Raw genomic sequence first — 16,813 nt, forward strand, 5'->3', positions numbered from 1 at the left:
TCAGCTGTCTTAACCGCGGCTTGTGTACTGCATCATCACTGTGTCTGTCATGCAACTCTGTTGCCCTTTCGGGCTTGAACTGATGGTAAAACTAAAGACATTATTAACTGTCTTGATATTTACTTTGAAAGCTTGAAGCTCGCGATTATGGTAAGGGGTGTTACATTTCCGACGCGTGCTTGTGGTGTTCGGCCAATCACAATGCACTGGGTCAGCTGGCCAATCAGAGCAGACTGCGCTTGTCAAAGGAGGGGGCTTTGTTGAAAATTACTTGTTTGAGAGAGGTGGGGCATAGAGTACCTACAATAATGTACAGTATTTGAAAAATAATGTTTTTTGAACATTAAAGCATGTCAACATACTCTGTTACACCAAATACACAAAATAATGATCTTTAAAATAGCATCATATGACCCCTTTAATATGTTGTTGAAGAGGTCATGAAGAGGAATATAAAAGAGGGCCACAGTGGGCACTAGGGGGCAATCAAGCTGTCAGATCAGATTCCACATTTTGAATAATTTGAAACCGGCAAGATGTTCTATAAAACATTGCGATTGGCCTCCTGGGCTGTGGAATACAGTATCATGCCATGGGGATATTTGATTTCATTGTAAGTGCCAGTGCTATTAAAACTAGTATACTCACTACAGACATGCAAGATTGAATTCTAAGAATCATTTTATATATCAAGCTTCTCGTCAAGCCAGTGGGCACCTCGGTTTAAAATGCTGCATGTGTCTCAGGATAACTCGACAGTGCTGTATATTTCTGATATGTGAGACGTTGGGGCAATCGAGAATACAGTTTACAAAAAAAAATAAAAATTATGTACAATAAGCTTGTTTTGTCATAAGACTTGCTACAGTAAGGGAAATGCTACAGATTTAATGTTTTGGAAAACAAACTAAATCTTCCCCTTCACAGAAATAAACCCAAACTAAACATTTAGAAGGCTCATCCCAGTTTCTGTACAGCACGTGCTGATGCCCATGGGATAATCAGGTACAAAGTCAACAACAATACCCAGGCTGGTTGAAGATTCTGAGAGCAGTGAACTTCAGATGACACCTCAGATGTACAGCTGAACGCTGTGTAATACTCGTGTATAAGCCCTGATTTAAAGTGTTAACACGTAAGATCGTTGTATCACTTTTCCGAATTGCAAATTGCTAAATGCTTACAAAGCTGCGCATGGCAACAGAACTTGCAAGTGATCTTCTATGTAAGCATTTGTTGATATGTTACAGCACAGTAAAGATCTCCAGTGATAAATTAAAACACATTGGATTCTATTTTTAAAATCTGCAGGATAAAATTCTGACTTATAATACTGTTCTTTAGAATATTGAAATTCATATAAATCTACTTGATAAAATACTATAGGCTAGTATTAAAAAAAATCAAATGTATGTATATAGGGATGCATTTCATTCTAATTAATTTATCACAGATGATTTTACTGTGCATATTTCTATCACTCAGCTTTCCGATGAGCTTGCCTAGAGCTTTGCTTGGTATGACACAGAACAGAAAGAGATAGCACTTATTGCTCAGACAGTTCTGAGGTAAAGATCAATGCATAAGCTGGTGGTACAGCATGTCTGATTATCACCGGAGCTCCTTTAAATTTTCGGTTTTGATTCACCAACCTGCCTGTGTATTTCAACAGTACACAAAATTACGAATCTCATGTCTTAGGTAGAAAAATTCTACCGCAATTTTTGATCAGTAAGTCTTACAAAATGCATAGAAGACCTGTATCAAAATGCCCTTTTTCCTTCTTGGTTTTTCTTGTTTTTATTTTTGTCTCCTGAAATGAAGATTCCGCATGATGCTCGATGCTGATTGGAGGAGGGCTTGGGGATGAGGCCCGAACAAGCCTTCGTTTTCTCATTTTCGCGATTTTTCAGAATGTCAAGGGCAATGAAATGGGTCTGAAATATTTAATCGGAAAGCATACAAACGCAAAAATAAAGTATCACAATGGAAAAAAATTAAAACTGGGTCCTGATTTTGAGCTTGAGGGAAGTCTATGTCTCGTATAAAGGAATATCGCATGAGGCACTTGTAATGGCTCTCTTTCACTTTGACTCATTTAGCTGAAGTTTAGCAGAGCGTGTGCAGAATACTTCCCCCAACTTGTGAACCAAGTCTTGCAAAGATATAGATGTTAAAGAGGCAGAACAGTATTGTGTTGCACACTTTCTACTATGCTACGTCTTATGGTCTTTTAGTTGTATTTGTTTCTCTCTCTTTTTTTTTTTTTTGGTAAACACTGGCTAAAGAAGCAGAAGGCACCTGGAGAGGTTTGATACGGCTCACTGGCCTTATAATAACATTTTAGTTCTGTTTTCTTCCTTCCCCCCTCTTTCAACAGCAAGACCACTGCACACACAGCAGAGGAGGGGTTACAGTCCAGTCACAAACAGCAAGCAGCTAATAAAATCTCTTAAATCACTTAGTCCTGCTCCTGAAGATCTGTTTTCGATCTAGTTTACTTTCAGATATGTAGCTCTTCAGGGGCACGGCTCAGCAGCCTTAAATAAATCTTCCTTTTTATAATAGAATTTTTGTTACATTCTTAAGAAAATACATAGAAAAGATGCAAAATAAAAAATGATATGAAAAACAGACACATGCTATGAAGGACACCATGAATCATAGATGCATACTAACTGACCTTGCAGCTACTATCATGCTAGCCACACAGTAATGGCAGCATTTGCTCATTTTCTCTCCTTGGCCATTGGATGGCGATAAAATCAAGTGTTGATCGGCCTGGATGAAAGAACTATGCGGTGTCTGAATGATTCCAATACAACAATTCTAGTATTATATAGATATGAATTTGAGACAGAAAAGGGACGGATGGGATGGTGGTAGTGTATTGAAAACCACAGATATAGAGATAGAGCAGGAGAGGCTGGATGACAGAGTGTGTGTGTGTGAGAGAAAGTTAAAGAGATAGTTTACCCCCAAAAGAGTACAAATCTGTCATCATTTTGTAATACTCAATACGTTCCAAACCTGTATGACTATTTTCTTCCATGAAACACACAAGGAGAAATTTTAAAGAAAAGGATGCAAAAGCATCATTAAAGGATCATGAAGGTGAATATCAATCATAAAATTGGTTCATTTGGCTTAAGAACTAAATTACATTCAAATGTTATTAAAAGTCAATATGATATGTGATAGTATTGTGTGAAGAACAGATCACGATCTCAGTTGTTTGGCACAGTCCACCCAAAAAAGAAAATGTTGTCATAATTTTTGGGTGGACTATCCTTTTAAAGTGCAATCACATTAGCGCAATTTTGCAAGCAAAAATGGTCTATTGTAAATTGTCAATAGTGTAGCTTTGTATGAACCACAGCTCACACAAAATTCACTTTAACACCAAGCAGGTTTTTGTTGGTAAACGTAGCAAATTCACATGATCAACTGAAGTCGTTGCGAAATACACATTGGGAAATCTTACATGAAATTCCAGATGGTGTGGATTCCTATTAAAATGATGAAAATAGCTAAAATTGCAAAAAATAGCTGAACAATGGTAAATAAGACAGCACCTTTATTCACTAAAATCTAGCTCTCTTTGCCATGTTATTTCATGAGAGAAGTAGCACAGATTCATAAATAAATCCTTTTTTTTAATCACTTGATCAGTCACAAAAATTGACTTAAGACTTGGAATATAGTATACAAGTTGTATAAAGCATTTTTGGTGCTTTTGCATCTTTTTTTAATCTTAAAAGCTTCAGTACCCATTCATTCATGTGAAAAAGTGCAACTACCACAATTCTTATAAATAAATTCTTATAAATAGTCATACTGAATTGGAACGTCATGAGGTTGAGTTTTTAGGTGAACTATCCCTTTAAAGAGATAGCATTAGGACCACAGTCCTCCCTTATTCTGGCTCAGCCTTTTCCCCTCTAAAACCTGAGAGAGTTTGTGAGGGCTGGGGACTAGCCAGGGTCCCGGGGGTGTTGTCGGAGATCCAGGAGCCTGTAGAGGGCTGATGGCATCCAGGGGCCACTGTGTCCCCGAGAATGCGATGCTGGCTGCAGACACACTGACTTCAGAGAAGCTGTGAGCCGATTCTGCGCCCGATCCATCATCGTCATTGTCCAAAGGCATGAGGAAGGAGAAAGGTGTGTGCTGTGTGACCTCCATTGTGCTGGTTCTATTGTGATCACTCTTTTCTCTTCTGACACTTCCTCTCTCTTTCTCTCGGTGTGTTGGGAGACCATTCTCTCTCTCTGAACTAACATCCTTCACTTTTCCTCTTCTCTCTCCAACGCTATTACTTTTTTGCCTTTCTTGTCGTTGTTCCTCTTCTCCCTTCCTTCCCCCCCGTGTGTTGTCCTCATCCTCTTCTCTCCGTGGCCCCTCTCAGCTCCTCAGCGTGCCGGGTAAACTCCGTGAACGCATCTGTTGCTCTCTCCTTCTTCCTGCCGACCGGGAGCTACCAGCCATACTACCATCTTCCGCCCAGCCCCACTTGCTTTCCTCCGTTCCTCTTCCTCTGCTCCTTCCCCCTGATTCCCTCCTTTCCTTCCCCCTCCTCTCTCTCCTCTCTTGTCCACTGTCATCCACCCATCTGCTGCTCCTCAAAGGAGAGCGATCCACTGTAGCCATACGTGGCTCTTTGGAAAAGAGGGAGGAGGGGGAAACGGCTCCAGCTTCACGGTCTGAGGAGGAGAAAGAGACAGCTGAATGATAAAACATTATCTATAAAAAACAACTACAAAACAAGGTGTCAGATAAGGGTTGGATGATGGAGAAGTGGGTGGATGAATGAGAGCACAACCATGTGATGTACTAATAACTGTTCAGATCAGTAAGGGGTTATTCCATGGAAGCTCAGCCTCAGTAAAGGTCTGTGATGGAGGCGGTGGGCGAGAAATGTGTTTGCTGCTTTTCTGAGTGCTTGACTAAACTACATTGTCAGTGAAACAATATATATATATATATATATATGCAGAATGTTGAAGGGAGTATGACAACTGTGAGATCTCGAAGTGAACATTAAGAAAGACAAAATGACAACCAACAGGAACGAGGAACTGTTACCAACCGCATATTTTCTGTCCGGCCGATGACATAGAAGCAAGGCTCGCCCTGCTTCGAGTTAGTCATACAAAGAGATAAGCTGGAAAGCTCCACTGGACGAGAGTTCAAGAGAGAGAAAGAGAGCGAAAGTATGAAGTAGTGAAAGACAGCAAGAGAAAGAATTAAATAAAGAGAAAAAAAAAACAATGCAGAGTTGCAAAAAGTACAGGTAAGAAGCTTTAGTCTGACCACGGGGGGCACCAAAGGATGGAGCTTATATCCTGAATGCTTTTGGAAAAGCCCTGAATGTCTGTCATAACCTTGTTTTTCCACTAAGTTTTCATGGGAGGATGTATCATTTTAACATATGAGCTCCAAATATCCTCTTACCCACCCATGGCCCTGACTAGAAAAATCTGATCTACAGATATAAACCTGGTAACTTTCAGAGGAAAGCAGAACTTTTGTAAAAATATTTCCAGGCATCTGTCGATCATTACTCATATCAAAACCTAAATTTCTCAAACCCTCTATTCCTATCCATTACTCTGTCTCCCCTCACCATAATCTGGAACGTATCCATTGCCTTTCTTCAGTATAAGGTGTATCCGGGCTCCTCCCTTTCGGATCTGCTCCACGGCCTGGCTGTGTGTCATTCCAGATGTGTTGTCTCCGTTAATCTCCACGAGCTGATCACTCACCTGCAATATGAGTCAGCAAAACCTTCTGTGACTCAGCGTAATGTCAACAACAGAATCTAATCCCAGCATGCCTCAGCATAATTTTCACAACATGACTCAGTACTGCTCCTAGTCACACTTTCAAACATCCCTAACAGAATTAAGTGAAATGTTGTATTCACTGGTGTCCCAATAAAATGAAATTAATGCATGTGTGATAGTTTGTGTATGTGTGTAAACTAACCTGTATTTTCTGACTGCGTGAGGCTGGTCCACCCTCCATCAGACCGAGCACATACAGACCCATGTTATACTCGCTTCCACCTCGCAAACTAAAACCAAACCCTGTTGGCCCCCTCTCAAGATCAACGCTATAATACTGGGAATCCTGTCGAGAGAGAGAGACATTTTCATAAGCAACTTTATGTGGTGTAGGGTATGAAATACTGGAAAGTTGCAGATAACATGCTACACTCATGCAGCTCATAGGACCTCTTATATTAAATAGTAATTATAATAATAATATGATCACACTGTAGGAGCATTTAAAATAAACAATGTGTTCAAAAATGGTGGCCAGTTACAGAGATGCACTTTCCCTACACATATGTGTGAATTTGAACCTAAAGTTTTGAGGTTGATTGTAAAAAAAAGTCTATGGAACAAAATGATTCCACAACCCATTTAAATATATGTGTGCATTTCTGTATGAATGTATGTAGTCTCACCTTTTGCTTGGCACGATGCCCTTTTCTTAACCGACTCTCAGCATCAAAGTCAGGGTACTCAGGAAGATTATTGTCTGAAAAAAATTAATTAAAAAAGACCACTTATTTAGTGTCTTTACACGAGCACTCTCTTGTGGAAACTGTTGAAAATACACCAAAAGGTCTAGCAGAAAGAATATAATAAATAAAATAACATAAAAAGTAACATGAATAAAATTTTTTAATTGATTTAATTATTTATTAATTACTACATAAATGTTAATTAATAAATAATATTATTAATAATAAACTTTATTTACAGAAAGTTTCTCAAGGCACTTTACAAAACAAATACCAAAATGTAAGATATACACAATAAACACAAATATGTATGCATATACACAACAACCATTCAAACGTTTTGAAAGAAATGAATACTTTAATTCAGCATGGATGCAGTAAATTGATAAAAAATGACAGTGAAGAGTTTTACATTTATATATCAAATAAATGCTGTTTATCTTTCGAGCTCTCTATTCATCAAAGAATCCTGAAAATTTTTTATATGTATATGCATATTTTAATCAAATTAAGCAGCACAACTGTTTTCAACATTGATTTTCAAAAATAATTTCTAAAGGATCATGTGACAGTGAAGACTGGAGTAATGGCTGCTGAAAATACAGCTTTGCCATCACAGGAATAAACGACATTTTAAAATTTTAAATATGTTAAAATAAAAACAGTAATTTAAAATTGTAATACTGCACAATATTATAATTTTGATTGTATTTTTGATCAAATAATTGCAGCTTTGATGAGCATAAGCGATCTCTTTCAAAGACATTAAAAATCTTACCAACCCCAAACTTTTGAACGGTAGTGTATGAACAAACATACCACCATTTAAAAACACACAATATAATTTTAAAAGTGAAATTAAGAGCATAGTACGAGTGCGGTGTGCTTACTAGTGTGAGAGCGTGGTATAATGATGAGTCTGAGTGTGTTGCCGGCTCTACGCAGTATCTGTGTGAGGTCTCTGTGAGGCAGCGTGACCACTGATCTGCCCTCCACGGCCTCCAGCTGATCCCCCGGCTGAATCTGACCACTGCGTGCTGCTGGGCTCCCCCGTCGCACCGTCACAAACCTGTGAGACACTAGAGACGAGGCTAAAGAGAAAAAAAGAGACAGAAAGAAAGAGAGATATTCAACCTCTCTTCCATGCAAATAAAACTAAATTCGTTCTACTTTATAATGGGTCACTTAAATTTTTTTTCCATTTGGTAATGCATGAAAAAAGGGGCCCATTTCTAAATGGACTGTATGAATCACTGAATCAAAAGATGGTTATACAGCTGAGAGAACACTGAACAGACTCCTCACTTTCATGTTTACATAACCATGGGACATTCTGGACCACAGAAGTTCTGTGACCTTACTGCCAATCCTAGAGACAGCCACATGACGATTCATTTCATTACTGAATTGATTATGTGCAAAGTTATGCAAATCTCAAAGCTTCAGCAGTTACATTACAGCACAACTCACAGTCCACGCTGAAGCTCTTAAAAGAAACAGTTCACCCAAAAATCGCAATCAGTTTTGAAAGTCATAAGGATGAGCAAATTATTACTTTTTTTTTTTTTGGAGTGAACTATTTCTTCCCACTCAAAAATGAACATTTTGACTTTCATTTCAGAACAATTACTTCATGTTTAATCTGTTCCTCACACAAAACTACCACATTCCTAAAAAAATAAAAAAAGGTTCCATAGAAAAGAAAAATTGAAATAACATGAGGGCGAGTAAATAGTGACAAAGTTTTTATTTTTTTGATGAACTGTCTCTTTAAACACTGAATATTGTGTGTTCTGAATTCCATAGGAAAGAATGATTGAAATCCATATCTACCAAGACACAACTAGGACTCACACCTCTACATGAAAAGAATACATTGTGTGTGCCATTGTTCATTTAAAAGTTTATTTTGACGTTCTCCATAACACTAGAGGGGAAAAAAGCATTGTTCCACACATTTTCACATTTCACAAAGGAGTTTCCAAAGCAAAAATCCTCTCAGAAAGAACAAACCTGCTATAACTCACTAGAATAAACTGTTCCACCTGCTAGTTACAAGGTGGAGCCATCTTGACATAGAAATCCTATGCATCAATCATGTTTATTGTACACCTGTGTTTGTTTAATTATCGTCTTCTCCTCAGTGTGTCCTAAGTTTCACTGTTGTTGTCCTTTGATGGGTCTGTACTCACCCTGTGTAGCCTACTGTTTGCCAAAGACACTTTGAGTATGATGTGTTTTGTTCCACTCCAACCTCGTCTGTCCACATTATTCAGCCTTTCACTCTTGGCCAAACAAGAGGTTGGTTGCCAAGATTGTAATCTCAAAGACCTGCGTACAATTACCCTGAGCGCTTGCCATCATGTTACACAGAGACAGTCAATTAAAGAAAGAAGAGAGAGACATAAAACATCAGACAGCAGACTGAAATACTGCTCTGTTGCTTTAAGCATTCTGCTCCATATACATCTTTGTTGGGAGATGGTTCTGCAATGATGTGAGAATGAAAGGCACATAAACACACCAAATTTAGACTGACATGCAAGTTTTCATAAAAGAGAAACAAGACCACCCCCCACCCCCCAAAAAAAGAAAGAGGCTAAAAGGACATGATTAAGAATAGAAGAAGAGAGGAGCATGTTTTTCCACAGACAAGAGCTGTTATTTATCAAACATGAGCAGAACAAATTTTCCTTAATTTACGTAAATGATTTCTGAAGGATCATGTGACACTGAAGACTGGCGTAATGGCTGCTGAAAATTCAGCGTTGCCACTTGGGAATACATTTTTTTTTTTAATTGTATTAATATTTCACAATATTAGTGTTTTTAATATATGTTTGATCAAATTAATATAGCCTTTGGTGGGCACAGCTCACAGTTTTATTTGTCAACATTTCCTAATCTAATGGTTCCTCAGCTCCTGTGGCATATCGTTTAGCAGGGAAGCTACAGAGACATTCCCAAACACACTTAGCACTGCCACTGGACAGTATTGGCCAGTGAATTGACCTGTTTGTATTGATTGTGCACTTGTATGGGGAAAGCGCCAACAGCGCAGAACAGGCCTGAAATAGTTCATGTTAGCCCTTTAAATGGTCCCATATGCAATCTAGGTCAAAGGTGATAGCTTAGAGCACCTTTTCAAGTGTACAGGCTTGAAGCTGTATGTACAAACCTTTTGTACTTCAACATACAGTATGTCAACTGGGATTCTATGCATTTTAGCCTCCCACTTTGTTGAGGGAACTGCAGAACCACAAAGGTGCACAAGCTCTGATTGTATATTAATAGGAAATGAATGACACAAACAAAGGAATAGTGTTTCCCTGATGCAGTGGGCAGCAGATCTGAATAAATATACTGTATCAGCATGTCATAAAAGAAAAAAACATATGTTAGAAATGCTCTCCTAATTGACACTCTGCTGTGTCTTTCAAGCATAAGCCAAGAAACACTTCCTCACAACATGAAAGCCCTTTTTAGATCTATACAGAAAGTCCTGAAGCTTCCTCAACTGTAAGTCTGAGAACACCTCTATGATCTTACTGAGCTCTTGGATTAACATAACAGGACTGCATAACTTACAAACTAGTTTAACCAGCACTTCAGATCAACTACTAACAGAGTATCTGATCTGTATGCACTTTCCTAAGAACTTCAGAGAGAAATCACAACATATGACAAGATCAAACATACAGGAGACAGAGGAACAAGCTACACAGAAACCTTTTCATGTAAAATATGTGTGATGTGGTGTTTAATATTCGAAATGAAATGGAAATGTAAATTTTTAAATGCATGTTAAAATTTCCCCCTTTCATTTTTTCAAAAAGTGGTAGAAAAATTCAGCTAATTCTGTTTCTGATCACAGTAACAGATCCACAAATTGGAAAATGAGAATACTGGTTGGCTGAATAAATTGTGATCTTTTGTTTAATGAAATAATCCTGTGTGTGTAGAGAATCAGTAAAGCCCAGGTGAGAGTGTGTTCAGTGTTATGTGAAGTGTGTTGTGCTGGACGAGAATGTTCTCCCACATACCACATTGTTAAGTGCTGCCAATTATTACCAAACCTACATTATTCATGAGTCTAATATTCATAAAATATTAATGCATTATTCATAGTGTGTAAAACATCTTTGTTAATGAGCATATTGTTCTATGGGTTATTTATAGAAATGGACACGGAGCAAACACATTCAAATTGTTATTGTGTTTATAGGGAGGATGCATTTAATAAACATGGTACAGAGGGTTTATGTAATTTCATGAAAGTCTCCCTCATGAAATCAGAGATAAAAATATATATAACAGGGATGAATAGAGCGGTACAGCTGTTAGTGACCCAGCTGTCTGAAAGAAAGAGAAATGCTCTTTGGGATTTGTAGTTACTGAACATCAGAGTATTTTGGCTTCATAAAGGTATATGGTGTTTGTTGCATAACTGTTATCAAACACTTCCCATAATCCTAGAAATCCACGATGGCATCGTCTATCGGCCCAACCCTAATATATATATATACTAACTATATATATATATATATATATATATATATATATACTAACTATGTAACTAATAGTAATAGAGCATAAAATTATTAGATATTGATTTTGAACACAAAAAGATTTTCAATAATTCTAATACTGCAACAATTCAACACCAAGCATTGGTGAAACTTTAACTACTATTTAAACGTGTGGAATAGAACTTTTAAACAACACCTTGTTTATTTTCACCTCCACTTTTAGTCATGAGCCAGGCTGATTTCCTCTGGAGCCAATGAGCCGTGTGAGAGTTTTAGCCTAGTTTTACACACACCACAGGTTCGGCGGGAAGGACAGAGGTTTTGCGTGTTGTGGAAGCAGAGTTCAGGCGGGGGTCGAGAGTGAATGGCTGCAGCGCTCTAACAAAACTCCTCATGCAGAGTAGAGAACAGAAGAACTCATGCCAAGATTATGACCTTTTGTCGCATGTCAGAAAAACACGCATGCTTACTTGACTTTTGGTGAACTCCTATGGGCTTGTGTTGTTATTGTTATTATTAAAGCTGAAGAGTCTTTATGTTAATTGTTTATGTTCCATTTCTTATGCAGATGCATATACAGAAAAATACTTTCAAAACATTGTTCTGTTTGTTTGAACATTCCAATCAGCCTGACAAGAGTTCAACCAGTAGTGTTGTTGGCTTGGAGCAGGGCTATCTGATCAGCCAGCCAATGGCAGAGAGGGGAAGTATTTGAAGAAATCAAAAACAGTCACACCAACAGTATTTTTTAAATTTCTGAAATGACAGACTTCAGCTTTAATTAAACTTTACTATGTTGATTTCCTAAATAAGTGTTTTCAAAACAATGTTTCAACCAACCTGACAACATTTTATCCAATAGTGTGAGTTGGGGGGCGCGGCTATCTGATCAGCCAGCCAATGGCAGAGAGGGGGAGTATTTGAGGAAATATATTTTAAAGCAGTCTGTACTTTTTTGTTATTCCATTTAAAATTACACACTTCAGCTTTAGTTATGCTTATAATAAAATCACCCCAACATTAAAATTGTACTTTTAGCAGTTTAGAAATTTAAAATTTCAGAAATTAATATAGACATTTAGTCTGTTTCTGAATCTTTGTCCAGTTTATGGAACCACTGTTTAACAACCCAAGGTCCTTAACCTCAAAACTACGATTACTCCCTCATTTTCTAACATTTGTATACTTAATGCACTGACAATACCCTTGAGTGACAAGCGAGTAAATTATTTAATGAGTACATGACCAGTGAATGAACGAAAAGCAACAGTAATAGAGCACAATTTGTGTCACATGTGCCTGGATTAATAAAAATTTTCATTAAAAAAAACTGTTCATCCATAAAATTCTGACACAATTTACTCATCCTCATGTGATAAAAATATCTGCTTAACAACAAGTGACCAAGCGCGTATTAAAACTTTTCTATCTTTAAAAACACTGTGAGCAAAAAACATACAGGTACACATCACGGAGCTGAAACACACAGATGCAGATCACAGCATTAAAGCTAATGGTGACTAAGCATCAGACCCACAACACTCCTTTTACATCAGGCTGACCTTGCAGAAACAACCAATCCCAACACTGCTGTAAACAACATCAAATGATTCATTATCTGACACAGCCTTATCCAGCACTGTACTAACTGATTTCACACATCCTTTCTAAAGAGATCCACAACACATGTCCAACAAAACAAAATGCATCATAAACGCTCAAACATACACATACAAGCATGCTTGCATCCTTTGGGGATAAAGATGCAAAACCAACCATCTGTTTAATATTTAATCTTATCCAGCTTATTAGTCCTGGCATGTAAATATGTAAAAATGAACAATGCAAAACCTCACATGACATTGAGAAAATATGCTCAACCAATGATCCACAGCTTGCGATGACTGGTAACACGGCTAAGCTTCACAAAGCAGCATCAGCTGACCCTAGAACAACTTGCTCCTCTGAAAAATGGAAACAGGCATAAGACGACGCCTTAAGGATATTGCACAAAGAGAGGATACAGATACGATACAGACAGTCTTATATTGAGCACAACTGGAACGAGCATGCAGTGTTTCTTACTTTCTCTGTTCCACACACACTGCACATTCCCTACAAATGACCTCATGTAGATGATCTCACACACACGATAAGATATTCAGGGCGAGCTGCTCATAACAGTAACAATGTAAAAGACAAAAAATATAAAATATAGAGATACTATATTCATGGGAATTGTAGTACCTTAATTTTGAAATACTATAGTATTGCCATGTGATACCGCCATTGTACCATAATAATACCACAGTACTTTTTTGCAATGGAAAAAAAACATGGTAATACAATGATACCATGTCCAAAGGATATCAAGGCACTGTTAAACATTATTTACCAAGCATTTTCACACAAATTTATGAAGTATTTTCAACATGCACCATTGTACCATGGCAGTACCAGGGTATTGCTGAAAACACCAGCTAGTACCACATAAATACTATGGCACATCATTGTACCATGGTACTACCAGGGAAGTTTTTGTGATGAAGAGACAGCTATGGCCAAAAATATGGTGATACTATGGTTCCATGTGCAAAAAAAAAAAACAACAACAAAAAACAGTAGTGTCATGGTATTTTTTGACACTTTTTTGTAAATGTGAATGATATTTTTCATTATGCTTCAAAGATTTTTTTTTTCTGTTCATTGCTATTGAACACTATAAACAGAAATTTGGACCCTTCTACAGTGTGGATGATTCTTTGTTCACCGGTCCAACACATCACAGCTGGAAATATTTCAGGCACGTGAGAGCCCAGGTGAACCCCAGCTCCAGGACGCTCTGAAGCATGAAAAGTACCGAGATATAATCAGAAGGAGAGCACTTCAGAAAAACTATCCTGGAGAGTTCAAAGGCTACGGATACAATGCAACACACGCAAAACATACATCCTGTTCTTTGTGACATGAACAAACTATTCCCCATGCACCTGAATACACCCTATCTCAGGTCAAACAAACAAATCACAAAGCTTTAGGAAACATACGTTCCAGGAAATGTTTAAAATCCACTAAATGACCACTAAACTTGATACAGCTGCAGATAATTCATTTGTTTGTAAAGTAAACAATACCAAGGTCAATAATTAAGCAGAATACAGATATTATAAGAGTCCATAAGAGGTAAGACAGTATTTACGTTTCACGTCCTTCACCGTTTTCAGGGCAGACTGAAGCCTTTCCAGCATGTTGTCCTGATCCAGCTTCAATCCAGCTTCAAATCCAGAGAATTCCTGACACTGAGACTTTAATCTACATATAATATTACAAAACAGTGAGGAAATTGAAAAAAGAAGAACTGTTCAGGTGTTTTTCCCCCTTAGAGCAGAGACACTTAGGACGCTTGCACTGACAAAACTGAACTGAGGAAAAGAGAGAGGGGGAGAGGGTGAAAGACTGCAGAGAGCGAGAGAGAGAGAGGGAGGGAGGGAGGGAGGGATGGTGAGTGAAAGCAAATAAGAATGATTTAATACTCTACTGAATCCTCTCTGAAGAAAAGTGTGTGATATTTAAACCATATATTGGGATGTCTAACAACACACACACACACACACACACTACTGTTAAAAAGTTTGGGCTAAGATTTTTTTCATATAGAAATTAATAATTGTATTCAGCAAGGATGCACTGAAATGTTTATGTCAGATACGCTTAATTTAAAGAATGCATTGAATTTTTATGTCTGATGCACTGTCTAGAAACTTTTACGTAAACATTTGGTTCTATGAAGTACTGTTTACGTAAACTTATAGAAAATGTAACAAAATCATAAACATCCAAAGGTCAATGGTTCATTCTTGCAAATCTCTGTGTTACAGAAGAAACAACAAGTGAACAAGTACTGAACTACTAAACAACTGAACAAAGGGCAATGCACAAGAAAAAAAAAAAGAAAGAAAAGAAAACAGGAAAAACTGCCCACTTAAGAAACTGTTCCATTTGTTGTTTCACAAATACAAGAACTGCTGGACACAAACCATAACCTCATTTGGACTTTAACTTATCTAACATTTATAGTACGAACTTTACCCCTCAATGCTTAGAGTAGTGAGGTACAAATCATACATGTACATTTATGACTTATTAAAAACAACTGGAAACGTCTTCAAAAATAGAATGAAAGCCTCAAATCAGCAAAGCCTCAAATCAAGTGAAAGAAATCATAATTAGTCAGCTAATTAGGGATTTTTTGTGTGCACGTGCTTATTGCATAATGACATGACACAGATGACCAACATGCTTAAAGGGGTAAAATGCCCTTTTTCTTGAAAATATTTTTTCACGATTCACCTGGCCTCTAAACATGGAACAAAGCAGTATTATATACTCTCTTACTCTGTGATAATTACTTTATGCAGACAGAAAGTAGGATATATATTTCCAGAACCCTGGTTTTGATAAAAAATTATATTGTATTATGTATAAAATGTTCATTTTTGGCTTCCAAATTCCAGAATAACCAAAATTCTAACCAAATTCCAGAGATAAAACAAAGGTCACAAGGTCACATCCAGTGGCCAGAAATCATAAATGCAGGTTATGCCCAGTCTGTACTTACTTCCATTCATCACATCCTGGGATGCGATGACAAACCCGAATCCTTCTCCTGGTCTCCGTCTCAACTCCACCTCCATCGCTCTGGAAGAGATCGCTCCCCTTGTGTCTACATGGCTTTTGGATACTGCGCCGAGATTAGAGGGAGCAGTACGGCTCCACTGAGCAGGTCCGTCCTCGACTCCTATCCAGTCCCGGGGCTCTAGGGTCAGGGTCACGGGCACAGAGTCCAGGAAGCTGGTGCTTTGGACCAGGTTGGGGAGGTCACCGCATGCCGAGGAGGGAGAGAGGGTGCTCTGGCTGGGCACAGCAGCATTGGAGGAGGGCGAGGTCAGATCAGGGGTGCCCAAGGAGGGAGGAGGTTTCTTAAAGGCATTTGGTGAGCCTGGGGAACAAAGAGAACCTGAGAGAGAACAGGATGATGGGTGATAGAGGCAGGATGTATCAGGATTTTCTTGATATGATGTTTTTCTATTTATATAGAAAACATAAAAAAATATAAAAATACTTAATCAGATATATATATATAATTAATGTGCTGTTAGCTACTTGCATTATATATTATATTATATATAGCTTTGACACAATCTGTATTGTTAAAAGCGCTATATAAATAAAGGTAAAGATATATAATAATAATATAAAGAAATAAATAAAATATACAGTTTGTTTTATCTATGGTTTGTATGCAATTGCACAATTATTCTTAATTGCTATAGACATTGTTAAAATACCAATAAGACATTCATAAATAATCATAACAAATGTTCAACAATTTTAATGTAATCTCACAATGAATATTAATTTTTCACACTAAACATAATAAAGTTGTGTTATCTAAATTCACGTGTAGCATTTGTAATTTTTTTGTCATTTATTTAAATTAAATAAAACAAAATTGTAAAGTGACCTTAAAATAAAAATGGACAATTCTTATGTTTTTTTTATGGAATATTATAAAGGATTTATTCATAGACGGTGTGGAGGACACTCACCTCCTCTGTAAACCAGTAAGACCACCTCACCCTGTTTGGTATGTTCTTGCAGCACTCGCTGCACCTGTTCATATGAAAACGTTCATATGCAAGGATTAAAATATGGAAGCTTAATGAGGGAAAAGCTTCAGAAAGAGATCCGAAAA

General features: G+C 37.5%; 1 protein-coding gene across 1 annotated transcript in view; it reads right to left on the reverse strand.

Moving 5' to 3' along the window:
- Nucleotides 1–3,035: 3,035 nt before the first annotated feature.
- The window catches only part of LOC107550107 (membrane-associated guanylate kinase, WW and PDZ domain-containing protein 3-like), a 43,127-nt gene continuing 29,349 nt past the window's right edge, over nt 3,036–16,813 (reverse strand). Inside the window, 7 exon segments of the mRNA XM_016231334.1 lie at nt 3,036–4,700; nt 5,624–5,762; nt 5,986–6,129; nt 6,470–6,543; nt 7,420–7,620; nt 15,677–16,075; nt 16,668–16,731. Coding sequence (XP_016086820.1) covers nt 3,898–4,700; nt 5,624–5,762; nt 5,986–6,129; nt 6,470–6,543; nt 7,420–7,620; nt 15,677–16,075; nt 16,668–16,731 — 1,824 coding nt within the window. The 3' untranslated portion in view covers nt 3,036–3,897.

Source organism: Sinocyclocheilus grahami, unplaced genomic scaffold (genome assembly GCF_001515645.1).
Source record: "Sinocyclocheilus grahami isolate Dianchi unplaced genomic scaffold, SAMN03320097.WGS_v1.1 scaffold16.1, whole genome shotgun sequence".
In the NCBI taxonomy this organism is placed as follows: domain Eukaryota; kingdom Metazoa; phylum Chordata; class Actinopteri; order Cypriniformes; family Cyprinidae; genus Sinocyclocheilus; species Sinocyclocheilus grahami.